The sequence below is a fragment of the Lissotriton vulgaris genome, chromosome 10 (assembly GCF_964263255.1).
Source record: "Lissotriton vulgaris chromosome 10, aLisVul1.2, whole genome shotgun sequence".
Taxonomy (NCBI): Eukaryota; Metazoa; Chordata; class Amphibia; order Caudata; family Salamandridae; genus Lissotriton; species Lissotriton vulgaris.
In genome coordinates this window covers 890773667-890792163 of record NC_141698.1, presented here as the reverse complement: position 1 = coordinate 890792163, position 18497 = coordinate 890773667, and the positions used below count along the sequence as shown (strand labels likewise).

The 18497-nt window shown below is 45.6% G+C and overlaps 1 protein-coding gene across 5 annotated transcripts in view; it reads right to left on the bottom strand.

The window, feature by feature from the left end:
• Positions 1-1225: 1225 nt before the first annotated feature.
• Positions 1226-18497, bottom strand: part of GATAD1 (GATA zinc finger domain containing 1) — a 170415-nt gene continuing 153143 nt past the window's right edge. For all 5 annotated transcript variants that reach the window (XM_086941859.1, XM_086941858.1, XM_086941857.1 and 2 more), the window contains 2 exons: positions 13287-13470; positions 1226-1764 (listed from right to left, as the gene is read on the bottom strand). In XM_086941859.1, coding sequence (XP_086797985.1) covers positions 1574-1764; positions 13287-13470 — 375 coding nt within the window. In that variant the 3' untranslated portion in view covers positions 1226-1573. The remainder of the gene's footprint in view (positions 1765-13286; positions 13471-18497) is intronic.

The window sequence follows — 18497 nt, the reverse complement described above, 5'->3', positions numbered from 1 at the left end:
GTACATGTATAGTAACAATGGCTGCTAGTGGCAACAGTGAATACACGTAAACTGTGTTACCCAAGCGGTATGCACATTTGAAAGAGATGCAATTCCGTCTGCTACACAGTTATAACCGCAGCCATTTTGCATCATATTGTTGTATTCTCTTTACACAGGTGAGCACGGTGACAGCCAAGTGGGGAGTGGGGGGGGGTCCAACGTCGTACTTGACCCATACCATATTTTCTGGATATTCACATAATATAAGTTTGCATACACAAACTCAATAGAACAAACTCACACACTAGGGAGAGAAGTATCCCTGCTGGATTTTCAGGATAACCTCCAACTATATACATTAGTTCCAGTCAGTTTCACTTTGTGCAAATCTTATTGAGGTATTCTGAAATCTGCAGGTTCTGGCAGGGGCCTTATCTCCCAGTTGTACTTAAGGGGAACAGATACATATAGATGGAGGCTTTTTATACTGGATGGGATGAAGAGTTGGAAAACCAGGTCACGAACGGGGAGTGGAAACATGCACGTACCCAGGTACAGGATACAACTAGTTATGAGCAACTTAAGCATACACAGTTTTTTTCATCTCCCCCAAGCTTACTTTATGCCAAAGCGCCTACATAAGATTTTCCAGAACCAGTCAGGTGACTGCCCCATATGTAGCGGGACACCTGCTCACTTCCTACACATGACGAGGGGATGCCCTAGATTGGGAGAGTACTGGACAGCGATGGTGCAAAATCTAAGGGCAACAGGAACTCAAGTTGAGAACTGTCAGACACTTCTTTCTCTGCCGTCTGCAGACTCCCGCTAAATGGAGGAAGATAAAGTACAGGTATTGGCTAGGCGATGCATAGCAGTCCATTGGGCTAGAACTGCGCAGCCGCCTTTTGGCCGGTGGAGGGCAGGCCTGCGAGAGTGAGGCAGTCTCGAAGGAATACAGACAGAAAAAGATGAGAGTGGACGAGCACGCGGAATGCGATTTAGACCTCTGCAGCGAGATGTTGGAGCAGCTGGCAGACGAGGGGAAGGAGTGGTAGCAAGGATTTACTTGAGTGGTCATGTTCACGGTTCTTTCCCACCACTGCACTACAAGTTCGGGAACCCGGGGGTGGGGGGGCGGGGAAACACATATATGGAGTAAAGGTGCAAAGTTTTACTGTTGGCATGTTAAATTGGCACTTGTCTTTTATTGAAAAATTGCAATAAAAACATTACTAAAAAGTCTATATGACATCTGGAGGTTTAGTGATTTTTTTTATATACTTTTTTTACAGCGCACAGTATATTTTCTTTTACAACACAAGACTTTTCACATAAATAACTTTTTGAAAGACAAATACAACTATTTATAAATATTAACAATAGCGTTTATAAAATCTATTTAGAAAAAGTGTATGCACAATTTACAAAACTATTGAGTAGCATGTTTTAACTCACAATTTTAAACACTTGGATTTTTACAATGTGGTGCAAATCCATTCATGCTTTTAGTAACAAGAACCTTGAGAGGCAGTATATTGGACATAGCTGATCTTTTAAAAGCACAGGTCAGAAGCAGTTCATGGAATGGCTAAAGGCTGTTAGTAACATTTTCCTTTATTGACATTGCAGGAGTAGGTCCAATTCGAGTCCAAATGTAACCTTTCTCAGGCCGGGTAGGAATGGTAGGAAAGGGGGACGATTTAGATTTGAAATATTCTGATGGTGCATGGCAAACAAATTCCAGGTACTCAATTTTTCTGGGTAGATCTTCATCTGGCCCTGAAAGCAAAACAAAAGCGAAACAAATAAATGGCTAGTCAGTTAATATTGAGATTTAATCATGCAGAGTTTCCTTTTGTCACTAGCTACTAGATTTGCTTGAGTTTCGTTAGAACAGAACAAAGTCCAATTCGAGTACCAGCATAAATATACGTATAGAGGGGGGACAGTTCTCCATTAAGGGAATCTTCCCTACAGTGACAACACTGAATTGTCCTGCTCACACAAGGAATGCCTGAACACGTTTTTAAACAGAGATAAACACTTTCCAGGTAAAGGAAAATAGATGCTGTGAAAAAGGCAATATTCGCCATACAATTTATTTTGTCAAAAAAAACCAGTAAAAAAAAAGTTCAAGTAGTGACACTATAGTTAGGAATTGTAAAAATATAGAACTTTACATGAAAAAAAAACCCAAAGGTTAAAGGGATGTTACAGTTAGGTGAAAATGTCTCATAAAACATGCTATTTCAAACTAACAAAACCACTAAAATGTACCAGTTATAGTTATCTCAAGTAAATATAACTTGTACCCTAAAGTAACTAGAACTCGTGCCCCCGCCATGCACAGTATTTTCAACAATGATGGCATTTCAGATGTGATTTGGGATGTTCATCATCAAGCAAGCTTTATTCGGTTAAAAGGCAAACCATAAAAGCAAGCATACATATAGAAATTCATTTAAAAGAGGGTAAGCCCTCGTAATGAACTGTGTAAACAAGTAAAAGATACAATTTCATGTCATATAATGCGGTCATAAATCCATTTGTAGAAACAAACCACTCCGTAAAATTAGTTTCTTGACCCAGTAACAAATAGGCATTGACCTTGATAAGCAGAGAAAGTTAAAAAAGTGTTTGCCATTTAAATAAATAAAATAACCCCATCAATTAGACGATGCATACAATTAATCAATCTTGCCAACGAGATAAGGCCATATACGTAGCAGAAAGCTCATTTACCCACCTTTTTCCTGGCTTTAACCACAGCAGCAATATATCTGTACATTGTGCGACACACTTGGTCAGTTTGTAGCAGTTGCAGATACATCAAAGCTGCTTTAAATGCCAGCCATTAGGAGACCTTAAGCAAAGATTTAATAGTCTGAATTATCTAATCTCGGATCTGGGATGTTATAAATGTAGTCAATGAGTAGATCATGAGTGATATAATACGCGAGGGCACAAGTTTTAGTTACTTTAGGATACAAGTTATAGTTACTTGAGAGAACTATAACTGGTGAATTTGAGTGGCTTTGTTAGCTTCAAATGGTAGGTTTTACGTGACATTTTCACCTAACTATAACATCCTTTTAACCTTTGTTTTTTTCAGTGACTTTCTACTTTTTTCTATGTAAAGCTAGACATTCTTACAATTCTTAACTAGAACGTCATGTTAAAGTTTTTTTTCCAGTGAATATCTAGGGTTTAATTAACATAAGTAAGATATCCATTGTAATGGATGGGGTGGGAATGTTCTGTTGAGCTACCACTGCTCCTCCCGCCTGCCCTGGATGGTTCGATGGCTGCTGCTCGTCCATGCCCCCACCACCCTGCCTTCCATTGTACGAGTGCCATGCACCTATCCCTTTCCTCCTTTCCTCCATAGTCCATTTTGCTGCCACTTGCTTCTGCCCTCCAAACTCTGTTGTGCTGCAACTGCTACTCTTGCCCTCCCTGCGTGTTCTCTTGTGAAGTCCTTGCTCGCTGTCTGTGTCCAGCTTCGATCTTTCCCTTCTGCCCTCCATGGTCCTTTGTGCATGGCCCTGGCCCCTGTCTCTTGCCTGCCATGGTCGTTGTGCTGCCACTAACCCTCTAGTTTGCCATGCATTGTCTTAAGTGCTGCCACTACCCCTCCCACCTGCCCTGTATGGTCAGCTTGCCTACCCTCCATTGTCTGTATGTATGTATGCCATTATAGTCTCCCTGATGTGTGGTGCTTCCAGTGCCCATCCCGACCGCCCTGATGGTCATCTTGCTGGTCCTGCCCTGCCCCCTTACCCTCCCTTCTGCCTTCCTTGGTCCATTGGCTTGCCCCGGCCCCCTCCATTTTGCTCTTTATAGACAATTGTGCTGCAACTACTCCTCCTGTCTTTTCCGGTATGGTCAGCTTGCTGCCCTTGCCTCTTTGCCAGCTCCTCTCTTTTGTCAATGTGCATGGCCCTGTCCCCCTAGTGCTTTCCATGGTCCTTTGTGCTGCCTTACCCTCCTGCTTGTCATGTGTGGTGCATTGTGCTATTGCCGCTTCTGGCTCCTACCCTGTAAGGTCAGTTTGGTGCCCCTGCCCAACTCGCTCATGTACTCTATTGCCAGAGTCCATGTCCCATTCCATACATGCCAACCTTTTGAACTTGGTAAGAGGGAGATTTTGAAAAACAACCTCTGGGAAATTGATTTTGCCCATTGACTTACATTGAAAAAGAGAAGAACTTAGGCTGGAGGCTGCTACAATAAAGCCCTTTTGAAGTTAAAAACATTGGAAATCTCCTGCCTGAATTGGGTGTGTTGGTATGTTTAGTTGTACTACCACTGCCTTTCTTGACTGTCCTGCATGGTTGGTGTGTTGCCTCTGTCCCCCCTCCCGGTCCCCTGACCTTGATCAGTTGTGCAAACACTACTCATACCACCTACCCAGCGTGGTCAACTAGCTGCCTCTGCCTCCTCCACCCTGCCCTCAATTGTCAGAGTCCGTGCCCCTAACCTCTGCCTCCCCACCGTGTTCTAATGACAAACTAGATTGCAAACATTCTGTGACATCCCTGAAGACATTTTGATGTATTCCAAGCAGTAATACTTGAAGCATTATAAATATTAGGGTCTTTTTCCTGGAAAAATTGCGGTTAGTGCTCTAAATACTAAAATGAGGATACATTTTCTGGAGTTCTCTAATAGCAACAAAGAGCTTTTACATTATTTTCTATATTTAGGTTTGTTTATCCAGTTGATCACTTGATTATGTGTTGCAATTAGGGGAGAGGATATGGCGTTATGGCCAGAGATGGCGACTTTGCAACTGGGGAACTAGGTTCGATTTTCAGCACTGGCTCTACATCCTGTGATTCTTGGCAAGTCACCTAATCTCCCCATGCCTTTCGAATCAAGTCACACTATATAAAACTGCAAAAATTATTTTAAAAAAGGTTTTGCAAACTTCTGCCACTGGGTATACTTGAGCTATATTCAGGTTATATTTGTGCTACATTTGGGCTCTTTTGTCTCTGGTGGCCATCTTGGAAAACAATTTTGTTATGAAGCTCCCTAATTTACTTCAATGTCTTCTATAGAAAATGCTTTCAGTTTTCCACTTCAATTCCATCAAGATGGCGTTCAGATGTGCAACACAGTTGTCATTGATTCAGAATATTAACACTCTAGTTGCTCATTAGAACAATGTGCTAAAGCTGCTGATTACCAGAGTTTTACCTGGCAGTCTGCTGCTGATATTGAAAGTTCATGTTTCAGTCTGTACATCAGAATGTTCGAAAGAAATAGAAGAGACCGATACTTGAGAACTCATTTAAAATTTGTCCCAATTTTGCTTTCCACAGCACAAATTATAGGACCAAATGAACCCCTTAATTTTGTTTCATTCTAAATGAAATGTTTTAAGTATAAGGTTCCCAGTTTACTGTTTTCACTTATTTTTACAGATAAATACAGACAGAAAACAATGTGTTTCCTGTATGTATTTATTTTTAAAAACTGAAAAATACTGAAAATTGTGCTTCTAATGAGTTCTAATAAGAATTGTGCTTGCTGCCAGTTGTGAATTCCAAGACAACAGATGAGCAGATAGATAACATGGGGAGTTAAACCACAGGGTAGGCTATCTTAAAAAGTAGGTATATATTACAGTATATTTGTAGTAAATCGGTAACATTTACCCGTAGGTATAGTGTTTTGCTAAATTTGGCTGCCAAATTTGCTAAAATGTGACAGACATCAAAGTATGAGTGCATGTTAATCAGTTAAATAAATGTAGAAATGTTCCAATTTTGACTCCACTTATTCACAAACCATAAAATAAATATGGATAAATACTAATAAGATGGGCAAAAAATAAATATGAATAAGTACAGACGGATATGTAAAAAAATAAAAAGGAGCCCTTATATAAGTTTTACCAGTTTGATTCAATCACGATGGCTTGACGTATACCCCATGTTTGTCATAAGTAAGACTTTCAGCACTCTAGTTCTTTAGAACACTCTGGGGAGGCTGCAATAAAAAAGGGAAATCAACTGACAGGCTGCTCCTAAAGGAATTACATGCTTTACTGAGAAGGTCAGACTTTATTCTCACATGGCTAAAGGTAGTGTGAATTTACAGAAAATATGCTCTCATTTTAGCTTCTGGTGCACCTTCCATAACCTCTATAAGGAAATCATGAGAAAAGGTTCTCTCAAACACGATTCGTGAAATCCCAAAACAAGGTTAGCATTTTCCACAGGGTGAAGTCATCTAGATCACACCATAATTCCTAAAATTAGTATGGTACCACCAACAAATGATTAATATTGTAACTAAAATCTGTTATCACCCTTTATACGTCCTTTTTTGCCCCTCAAAACCGGTCATTCTCCACAATGCATTTCAATGGGAACCATGTACTAGAATCTTGTATCGGCTGCCTCAGCATGTTGTGGCCAGCCAATAAAGGTGGGGGAAGGGTTCCATTGAGACCCCACATGCCCTTTGGGGTCTGGGTGTTCTCACTCTGCACCCTGAACTAATTTATTTTTATTAATTACAGGACACAGTTACTAAGTCCACGAGTCTTGTAATGGAAGCCACAAGGTCTTATTCAGGTTGAAACCAACCAATTAGGGTTGCCTAGTCCCCTTTCAATTGGCCAATCAGAACATAACTGGACATCAACTGTCTAGATGTAGCATTATTTTTGACTACCTTGCCAAAAGGTGATGCGGCGGGCGTTGTGCCCACACCCCCACTTAACCATGCCAAAGATTGCAGTACCACATGGCGGTGGTGTTGTCCGTGAACACCTGCACTGCACTCCCTCGGACAGAAGGGAGGAATGCCTTCAGTGCCAGACGAATCGCCTGCAGCTCCAGAAGGTTGATATGGAGCTGGGATTCCGCCTGAGACAAGAGGCCTCTGATCTCCACCTCTCCCATGTGGCCTCCCCAGCCCTGGAGGGAAGCGTCCGTCACAACCACGTGCTCCGGTTGGGGAAGGGAGAGGGATCTTCCGTTGACCCAATCGCGGTCCGTGAGCCACCACTGCAGCTGTCTCGCAGTGCCCTCCGAGATCAGGACATGGTCAGACAGGTTGCCCTGATGCTGGGTCCACTGAAACTTCAGGTCTCACTGCAGAGCCCGCATCCGCCACCGGGCGTGATGCACCAGAAGGATGCAGGAAGCCATCAGCCCCAAGAGCCGCAGCGTCAACCTGACCGAAACCCGGGATAAAGGCTGAAAGACCGGAATCAGAGCGTGAATATCCCGGCCCGCTGCTCGGGAGGATAAACCCGAACCTGCGCAGAGTCCAGAACAGCTCCGATGAAGAGGAGCTTTTGGGAGGGACACAGGTGTGATTTTGGCACGTTGATGGAAAACCCCAGCAGGTGCAGGAGATCCACCGTAATCTGGAGGTGGTTGACGACTGCTTGGGGCGAGCCCGCCTTCAACAGCCAGTCGTCGAGGTAGGGGAAGACTGAAACCCCTAACCTGCGCAGATGAGCTGCGACCACCGCCATCACTTTGGTGAACACCCGTGGGGCGCTGGTAAGGCCAAAGGGGAGCACGGTGAACTGAAAGTGCTCAAGGCCTACCGTGAACCGCAGGTTAACGCCGGTGGGCCGGCAGGACGGGGATGTGAAAGTAGGCGTCCTGCAAGTCCAACGCCACCATCCAGTCTTGCGGGTCTAGGGCAGCCAAGACCTGAGCCAAAGTCAACATCTTGAACTTCTCCTTCTGGAGGAAGCAGTTGACGTTCCTTAGGTCCAAGATAGGGCGTAGGCCCCCTTTGCCCTTTTTGGGTACCAGAAAGTAGTGGGAGTAACAACCACATCCTACTTCTGGCCCAGGAACACGCTCGATGGCCCCCTTGGCCAACAGGGCTGAAGATTCTGTTGAGGCGGCGTGTGGCTGGCGGCCCGTGTGGGAGCGCCCCTTCCTTGGCCACGAAAGGAGCAAAAGGCACCCATTTGCTGGCGCGGGCCGAGAGGCCCAAGGACTTGGCCGTAGCCCTGGAGTCCTTAAAGGGCTCAAGCGCGTGGTCTGCCTGGTCGCCAAACAGGCGACAGGCATTAAACGGCATGTCCAGAAGAGTAGCCTGGACATCGGCCGAAAAATTGGCGCACTGTAACCAGGCGTGGCGTCGGACCGCCACTGACGTGGCAATCGCTCTGCCTAGTGTATCGGTGGTATCCAGTCCGCACCGGATAGAGTACTGTGCCGCACCACGACCCTCCACTAGGGCTTGGGCGAGTTTAGCCCTGACCTCCTCAGGGCATTGTGGCAGCACGCCAGCAACCGCGTCCCACAGGGTGTGGGTGTAGCGGCCCAAGAGACATGCGGTGTTGACTGACCGCAGTCCCAGGCGAAGGGACGAGAACACTTTCTTGCCAAATTGTTCAAACCTCTTGGATTCCCTGTCGGGAGGAGCAGACGGGAATGCGGTCTGGGAGTTAGAGGCATGGATAACCAGGCTCTCGGGGGTGGGGTGGGTCGACAGGAAGCTTGGGTCACCCGGAGCCGGGCGGTAGCGTCTGGCCACGTTCCTGTCCACAGGCTGTCCTGAGGCGGGCTTGGACCAGGTGCCCAATAGAACGTCACATAAGGTCTCATTGAACGGCAGCAGAAGCTCGACCGAGCTGGACTGCGGTTTGAGGACCTCGGTGAGGAGATTAGTCCTCACGGCCGCAGAGGGGAGCGTAAGGTTTAAGGCCTTAGCCGCCCGCATCAGTACAACGCTATAGGCTGCCCCCTCCTCCGTAGCCACGGTAGGAGGGGAGACAAAACCAGTGTCTGGAGAGAGGTCCAGGCCGCTGGCCTCCCCAAGCTCCTCGGTCCAGTCCGCTTGGTCCTGACAATCCCGTGTCAGAGGGTCCTCAGACCCCTCCCAGTCCTCTTCGTCACCCAATGCCTGGTAGCCAGGATCAACAATCGGGGCCCGTTCGTTAAAGTGGAAGGTACCAATAGCTGTCTCGTACGGCGCCCAACGGGGCCGTGTCGACGGCTGAACGGGAGCGATAGAAGGAATGGGGCCGGCGTCGACCGAAGTCGGCGCAGGTGGCGACACCCTTGGGGACGGCGCCGGCGAGGTCGTAAGGTCGACCGGCGTCGGCCCGGATCCGGCCGGGGCCTGCAGCACAGGGCCCGAAGGCGCCGTGGGGCCTAGTGGAGAAGAGTGTGACCTCATGGCCATGAGGTACTGCTCGATCTCCTCCCGCGTCGCTTCTTGCTCAGGGACCCGAAGGTGTGGGGCAGGATGCGGCGCTAGTGACTTCAGCGGAGCCGCGTGCGTGGCGCCAGCGTCGGGCGAGCGTAGGGGGCGGTCGGAGAAGCGATGACGCCGCTCAGACCTCTCATGCCTCTTACCTGAGGAGGAACCAGAAGACTGATGCCGACTTCCGGAGCTGCGAGGGCTCAGACCCCGCGACCGGTCCATCGACCTCCCATGGGACCGGGACCTCGAATGGTGCCGGGCCGACTGCCGGAGCTCGAGCCGCTTGCGGGACCGCTCCCGCCTAGCCTTCGACGTCGGGGTCCGACAGTCGGAACAGGAACGGTCGTCGTGGTCGAGGCCTAGGCATTGCAGACACCGGCGACGGGGGTCGGTATTCGACATCAGTCGACTGCACTTCGAGCAGGGTTTGAACCCGGGCATCCCTACCGGCACCTGAAAAGTCGAGAACGACTTGAAGAAGATCAAAAATGATCAAAAAAGTTTTAGTCAAAAATGACTGAGGGGTAGAGCTTCTCCGGATCTGCGCTAGCTGGCGTGGAAAAAAGAAGAACTGACGTCAGCGCGCATGGCAGCGTCTAAGTACTCCGACGACGTCATTTCGGCGCAGACGACGCAGACGACGACGGACGGGCAGCCAGAGACGACGCCTAACGACACGCAGGGGTATTGCTACGCAAAAGTTTCCGGATCCAGTCTGACGCCTGGGGATATTCTAAGGTAAGGAATCTAATACTAACCTGTTTCTTTCAGATACAAACACACACACACACACACACACACACACACATACACACACACACACTCCCCCCCCCCTCTACTGGCGTTGTGTGACGAATCTTCACAAAATTGTCAAAACTAATACACCATTCAATTCAGCTTTAGTGCTGAAAGTTCGGGGTGATCCGTCAAGCGGGGCCAAGAATAAGCATTGTTCCCAAAACACTTTTTCTCCATGTTAATTTCCATAGGGAACTTTAGACACGGCTACAGCCTGAACCGCTTAACGGAATTACATGGTATAAATCCATTCAGTAGTTCCTGAGAAATGTAAAGATTTCTCAGATATACAACAGTGGCTGCGGTGGATCAGCAAAACCCTCCCGATCTCATGCCGGAGATCTGATTGGAGCCAACACTTCAAACAAGGAAGTGTTGGCAGCCATCTTGTGACCCAGGAGGCTTGGTGGATCCGCGAATCAGGCCGAAAACCAAATGATGCGCTGGCTCCCGCGCTTTGTTAAATTTAGGCTTCAGGGGGGCCAGGTCCCGGGGGCCAATAAAAAATAATGATGGGGTCTGCGCGGGGCCCCCAAGCAGCAGTGAGTCAGGAGGAGCATTTGCAGAGTTGAGGAGAAAGGGAGAGTGGCCTCAGACGACCTCTAAGCAATCCAGCTGTGTGGGTCATACTGGAGATAGCAGGAGGGCTAATTTGCCCCCACTGACCATCAAGAGCTAAGGGTACTTCATCCCCCTACTAGTAGTGCACCACCAGACATGTTTGTAGACTGGTGGAGAAAATGGGTGCGGCCACAAAAAACCTCTCAGCAAACCCACTCTGTGGGACTGCTGGAGGTAACAGATGGGGTAGTTGGCCCCTGAGGCCCCTCAATAGACAAGGGGACTTCCTCTGACTACTAGTAGTGCACCACGAGGCGCGTTTGCATAGTGGTGGAAAAAGGGGGCGTGGTCTACGATGTCTCAGTAATACCGCTGTGTGGGACTTACTGGAGGTAACAGGAGGGGTAGCTGGGCTCCAAGGACGTCCTTGGGGGCCAACTACCCCTCCTATCACCTCCATTAAGTCCCACACAGCGGCATTCCTAAAAGGTCTTTGGAGGCCACACCCTTTTTTCCACCACTCTATAAACGCAGCTCCACTCATAGTGCACTAATGGTTTAGGGATGAAGTCCACTTTACTCCTTAGGGGCCAAGAAGCTCTCCTGCTACCTCCTGTAAGTCCTACACAGCGAGACTTCTGAGAGTCGAAGGCCCAGCCCCCTATTTCCACCACTCTGCAAGCGTGATCACTAGTTTAAAAAAAACAAAGAAATTCACTGAAAAAAACAAAAGGTTACAGGGACAGTAAAGTTAGCAAATAAAATTAGAAAAATCGTAGAAATTCACTGAAAAACCAAAGGTTACATGGACACTATAATTAGCAAATACAATTCAAAAAAATCTTAGAAATTCACTGGAAAAAAAACCAAAGGTTACAAGGACGTTATAGTTGGCAAATAAAATGTATAGAGCCTTAGAATTTCAATGAAAAAAAGCAAAGGTTACATGGAATTTATAGTTAGGCTGACTTTTCACTCATACAAAACCAAAGAAATTCAGCTGGTATAGTTACCAGTTAACTATAACTCATGCCCCCGCAATGCCCTGCTTATGACCTTATATATTACATCACTGATGACATGGTCAGTGACATCACTGATGACATCATCCACGGCATCTGATGCACTCATTCACACACCTATAGAATCTTTTATACACCCACTGCCACTCCCACACAACCATTCACAAACACATTCACAGAGTTATACCAGTAGTTACACCCCCACTCACTGTTTCATAGATCTACACACACATCTACTTGTTCCCCCATACTGCCACTCATACACCCAATCACTCACTAATACAGCCATTGACATATCCACTGATACAGGCATTCACAAACTGAGTGAGTCACCCATAGAACCACTAGCACACCTAGACACTCAGCCAAATAGTCAATCACACAGTCTCTTACCCATACAGTTAAACAAACCCACTTACTCATACAACTAGTAATATGTACTCACTAACCAATACAGTCAGTGACAGAATCATGCTCTCATATTCACTAACTCACGCATACTGTCACTCATATACCCAGTCACTCACCTATACTGCCATTCACATACCCAAGTACTCACCCATACTGACACAGACTCAAACATCGACACAGCCATACAGACACTCACTCAACTTCTCAGACACACACACAGTACCCCATATGGCCACTGACTCACTCATCTATACAGGCAGACACACACCTCCACACACACCTCCACACACACACCTACACACACACACACACACACACACACACACACACACACAACCATATAGCCACTTATGTACCCACCAACAGACTCATACACTTACTTAGTCATCATCTGACAGACAGATACACTCATTTGCGCAACCAGTCCCTCACCTATACATTCACTGAGCCACCTAATCACTCACTTATACACTTAGTAATGCACCAACTGAGTCATCCATACAGACACTCATACACCCACTGATTCACCAATACACCTTAGTAAATTTATTTAACACTCAAACTTTTTAAAAACTGTCACTGGATGATGTCATCACTGATGTTATCAGTGATGTCATCAGTAATTTCAGTGACCATGTCATGAGTGATGTAATGTGTGAGGTCATTAGCAGTGCATTTCGGGGGCACGAGTTATAGTTAACTCAGGTAGCTATAACGGTTGAATTTCTCTGGTTTTGTGCAAGTGAAATATCAGTCTAACTATAATGTCCCTGTAACATTTGTTTGTTTTTTCACTGATTAAATATATATATATATATATATATATTTGTTCTATGTGCAATACTGTTGCAGTTCGGCTTAACATGCGATCTTGCGCAACAGTTACATCACCATGAAGTGTCTACGTTAGATCAGTGTGTGTGTGTATATATACACACACACACACACACACACACACAAACACACACACACAAACACACACACATATATATATATATCTACCCAATGTGGACACTTCATGATGATGTAACCACAGTGCAAGATCGTATGTTAAGCTGAACTGCAACAGTAGTGCACATACAAAGAAATCATACATTAAGTCCTCCAGAATGACTGAGTGATATACCCGAAACATTTGAAAACAAGTGAGCTATGCATTTCAAAATATCCTAGCTTTCCACAAAACTATTTCCCAATCTGCATGTTCTTTCTACAACAACATTTGTTATTTTTAAACCACCATTTACTGGAGATTATCTAGACAGAAGAGGTACAGTTTAACCTATGCTTCTGTACAGTTAGAAATATACAAGTTACCTATGATGTAGGATGCAGGGTCAAACTGGTCTTTTGGGCTGGCTAAAGTAGGAATGAGCCAGGTTAGTGCTGCACTCTTCTCACAGTACTGATCCTGAATAAAACCCCTTATCTGGGCATAATATGCTTTTCCATCGTGTTCATCAGTCACAGAGACAACATCCCCAATCTGATAATACATGCCCTGAAATAAATTTACCAATAGTTAATTGATTTGTGATTAACAAATGATCACACTTTATTTCAAATACTGTTCACTTCTGGATGGCACACACATTTTAGTACAAATGAATGAAAGAGCTTTAAAAGTATGAAAAGAAAGAGGTACTTACATTTGAAAACGGTTATCAAGGATACCTTCTGTAAACTCGCAAACGTTGGAAGATTTCAGTGATAGGGCTCTTTTCAGCAAGAAACATAATTTCAAGTGATCCCTAACCATCATGAATCTTCTGTTTTTCAATTGCAGTGCAGGGTGACGCTTGGCCCTACACTGTTTAATATATATGTTCAGCCTTTGGCCAACATTGTAAAGGCTCATTGCCCAACTCTGTTCTCACATGCTGATACACAGAATATTGTTTCACTTTGTGCACAGGATGGTACAATTCCACCTAATCTCAGTCTCGTTGAGGTCGCTGGCTGGATGAGGAACAGCAGTCAAATTGAATTGAAATAAGAGGGATGTCCGAGAAGTGTCAACTTGCCTCAATTGTGGTGTCCACAATGGTGGCAGCATGAATTTAGGAACGTTCCTTTGCCCCCTTGGCACTGTGGTTAAAAATCTGGTCTTCTGGTTGGACTCTAAGATCTCTGTAGAGCACCAAATTAAGAAGATGGCAGTCTGCTGCTTTGGTTTACTCAAATGTCTGTGTAAAATGATCTGGCTCTGGTCTTCCTCTACTCAAAAACACCGGCAGGAACAAAAGATCCCCGTTAAAGAGCCCAGGATTGGGAGCAGGTTAGGTATTGCAGCGCCGACCTGATGAGGGGCAGGCTCATATGATGAAGCATGACACCTAGCTTGCTAGGTTTGTGAGAGCCCTAGTTCCGAAAAGGGGAATTCCCCCTATGTCTTTCTGCAGTGTGGGGTTACGCGTGAGCTTCCCCATCCCACAGTACCTCCTCTCTCCTTTGTCTTGGATTCTAGAGGAACTTTAGGTTTGGGAAATAATCCTAAAAGGCAAACCTCTGGTAGACCTAGGACGTCTCCGTTTAATGCCCTCTTGTGGATATCTGCCACTCTTCATAAATGGGGTTATTGTCTCACAGCTCCACACCATATGAAAAAAAATCTACATTGAGGAGTCTGCATATTGGACAATTCTGTGTGTCTACTCCCAGCATTAGATTCAGTCTGTAACGTAAGTAATGTGTATATAGTTAATTTTAATGTTCTTTAGTCTTACATTCCTGGAGACCGAGTATTCCAAAATATTTTTTCTATTCCTTGTCATTTGGCCTTTGTCAATGTTGGCTCCCATTTTTGTCCGATTGTCTGCATGGGGGGTTTGGTCATGTGGATTAGTGATTTATAAAACCACAAGTCCAACCTCCCTTCACTTCTCATAGTAAACAGTAATTGTAATAGTTCATGTGTTGGAGGTGCAGTTCTACCGCTTCCATCAAAACACCTGCCATATGTAAGAAACTGCTAGGTGTAATCCCAATTCCTCTACAATCTCCAACACGGTAATGATTACCCCTTGTCTGTACCAGTCTCCTGTCGATAATATGCCAGCCTTGTCTCATATTAGTAATTGGTCTGGGTCTGTATGTTTTACAATGCTCAAACAGGTTTCTCTACATGTAAAAGTCTTTAATTCTCCAAATAAATGATCTACTATATAGAAGTCTCCTTCTTAATGACAAACCAGTTTTTAGGAGAAACACCTAACCCGAAGAGATCTAACAAGGGGGAAAATTCAGCTCTACCCTGCAGCACACTACTCTTCAGTGGTTGCCAGACATAATGGGATAGCTATCTCATACATGCCAATTACCGCTTCTCGATTATAAATATTGAGGGATACAAAAAGAGCAGATTCTCGATGATTAAAGGGATGCTGCGAGGCTCTTTATCAATGATCTACTCTCCTACTAAACTTATTTCTACACCCTCTGATTTTTGTAGAGGGGATCATTATTCTTACATAGACTTAAACTTGGTATGGAATGCGAAACGAGAGACATCGGGAATGGGTAATAGACTCGGAAAACCTTCTACTTTAAAAAAAAAAAAAAGGTAAGAATGCCCTAGGTTCCTTCGGTCTGAGAGGTTTACGACAGCAACAACGAGATCAAGATTTGAACCATATCTTTTTTAACATGTTCACAGGTCTTGTTCAAAACTGTATCACAAGATTCCTATATGATAATCTGAAATTTCATTATTCAGCTGATGCAAATCAGTTCAATGTCTTTCTCCTACTTGATGCAAAATTATAGTCAATGATCCTAACCACTACGCTTAAGCATTGAATTCTAGGACTGCTGCATACAGACCCATCTGGTTTCGGTAAAGATAGGGAGCACCATAACATCTGAAAAGTGGTATCTGTCCCAGAAGGCAAGTGAAAAATAAAATATACTGGTGACCTCAGGTCATTGGATGCCAAGAAGGCCCTTGACCTAGTGCACTAGATGTTACTGGGGTTAAGTCCGAGGGGGGTGGCTCTTGGGCCCCGGATTCTCAAAAATGTTATGGTTAACTATCACAATCCAGTGACTAACACAGAATTAAATGACCAGATGTCCAGAACAGTACAGGCGAAGGAGGCACTGCGTAAGGAATGTCCCTTACACCTAGTTGTTTTCTGTGGGAAGCTGGCTCTTTACACGATTTATCTCATTTTGATATATCATATAAAGAACCCAGGGGTTCCCTTTTGAGTGGACAGGGGCTTGCTATGTCAATCTCAAAGTGCTCTGTTAGGGGGTAGTGTGGTCGAGCAGCCTTGGGCTTAAGACAGAGGAGTGCAAGACATCTGGAAATACACACAATGGTCACTAAACAAGACACACGCCTCAAGAAGGAGATCAACATCAAATTATAAAAATAGCAAGTATATTTTTATATGTTTAGGCAACAGAAGAAAATTGTTCAGGTAAGTACATTTTTAAATATGAATTCTTTTTAGTTCACGAAGTTCACAATTAATGCAATTTCAGGAGGCTGCAATGTTGTCCTATGGGAGGAAAAGTCAATGCGGCATTCAGGTATAGTACAGCGACTTACGGGACCATTTTCCAGGAGTTAAGGTAAGTGGTGGGGAACGTTCCAAGGGAGCACCAGCAGACCACTAGCAGTACAACGGCGGCCTGGTGCAGAGGTGCAAAACATTGTTGGGTGCCCAATGGTATTCTAAGGAGAACAGTCACTGTAAAAATAAGCTGCAGGATTTAAGTGGGGGACCAGCCAGGCTGAACCAACAGAGAGGCTCAGCCCCGAAGATGCTCTGGGATGTCAAGACACCTTTGGTCCTCTTCTCCACGGCCCAGGGGCGAGGGGTACAGAGGTATCTTTAGGTGGCAGGGTCTTTCTTTCCGGGAGAAGTCAGGGTAGATGGGGCCAGCGTGCAGAAGCTGCAGGGAACATCTGAAAGCTAACTGGGAGCAAAACCATGATAAACTCAGTCTCTGGAGGTCCGAAGGACCACAATAAGAGCATTAGCCCATTTTAACTCAGGCTTTGAGAGACCGGTGCAGTGGTGTCTTCAGGTGTATGGTTTCTGCTGTTAAGAAGTCCGCACAGGAATCTTTGGTTGCCTGCATGTTCAGAGAAGCAGGTCTGCTACTTCAAGGGAGGTCTGGATTCCTGGGTGATGTGCTGGCAGGTCTGCCAGGCTCTGGAAACCCAGCAGCAGCACAAGTTGACTTTTGGCACAACTGTCGAAGTCAGTCAGCATGGTTGGTGCCAGGTACGGTACGTTGCTGAGACTTCAGTTCTTGTAAGATGCAACTCTTCAAGTCATTCTCCGTCTTTCAGGTTGGCAGGATCTGCTCTTCTTGTGCCAAGGGCTCCCCTAAATAGTGAATGTAGGGGTGTGTAGGATAGTACGGCCCCAATATGACCACTTCCTTTGGGAATTGGGCATAACCCTGTCCCATAATTCCTAATTAAGCCATCACAAAAATGACTACTTCTGAATAGTCGTGTTCACCTCCGTTTTGCCCACCTAAGGGGTGGTATTAGCCTGGGGTGGACCACCTACCTAAGAAGCTATTTTTCCCACTTTTCCTGGTGACAAACAGGGTTGTCTTTGGTTATGAGGGAACCCAAATTTGTTTTTTCAAAGGTGGCAGCTCTTTGAAGCTTTCCAGCTTAGGAAGCTGAATATGAGGTTTGACACACTCTTCCCAGAAAGGCTTTTGTTCTCAGTCTCTTGAGAGAAAAAGGCTCTCTCACCCTAGGAGGACAGACCAGTGTCTCAGGTGGCTTTGGCCGAAAACAGTCAGTAAACCAGAGGCCGATAGGTTTTAAGGGCGAACTTGTATGGTGCCCTCTGGGAGCATGTATTAGTAAATGCAACACAAGAATCAGTGTGGGTTTAACAATACAAGATGTTTGATACTAAAAATCCCAATTTTCGGTGAAGCCATCATGTAGCTAGGGAACTCGTGTTCACCAGTGTCCAGCACAAATTTTAAAATGGCTTCCCTGGTCACTTGGACTGGCAGTAATAGGACTGACCAGCACTGGGGCATATCTGCTTATGCCCTCATGTGTAATATTCAGCACCTAGCCTTGGGGCTACTAGGCCTGCAGTAGGGGTGACTTACAAAGACTGCATACAGTGTTAGGGGACATGCCACACAGGGTTGTGCAACAATGTCATGCTTTCAGTTTTGTCTGCACCAAAATACACAGCCTGCGATAGTAGCCCTGCATAAGTCTGGCCAGGGGTCCCTTTGGGTGGCACAATTCATTCTGTAGCCCTCAGAGACAACTCTTTAGTACCTCAGGCCCTGGGTACCAGGGGTACCATCTACTAGGACCTTAGTGCATGATAAAAGGTATTACCAGTTGCAACGCAAAACAGGCCGGTGTCCTCCAGGCCATGTGGAGCACTCAGAGACGCTTACGCAGAGGGTTGGATGCTGCTAATATGAAATTATATACATCTTGTGCTCAGGCTAGTTTCCTACACTTCTGGCTTCATCCTATACCCTTTCAGCCACACACGGCAGTGGAAGCAGACCATGCTTCTC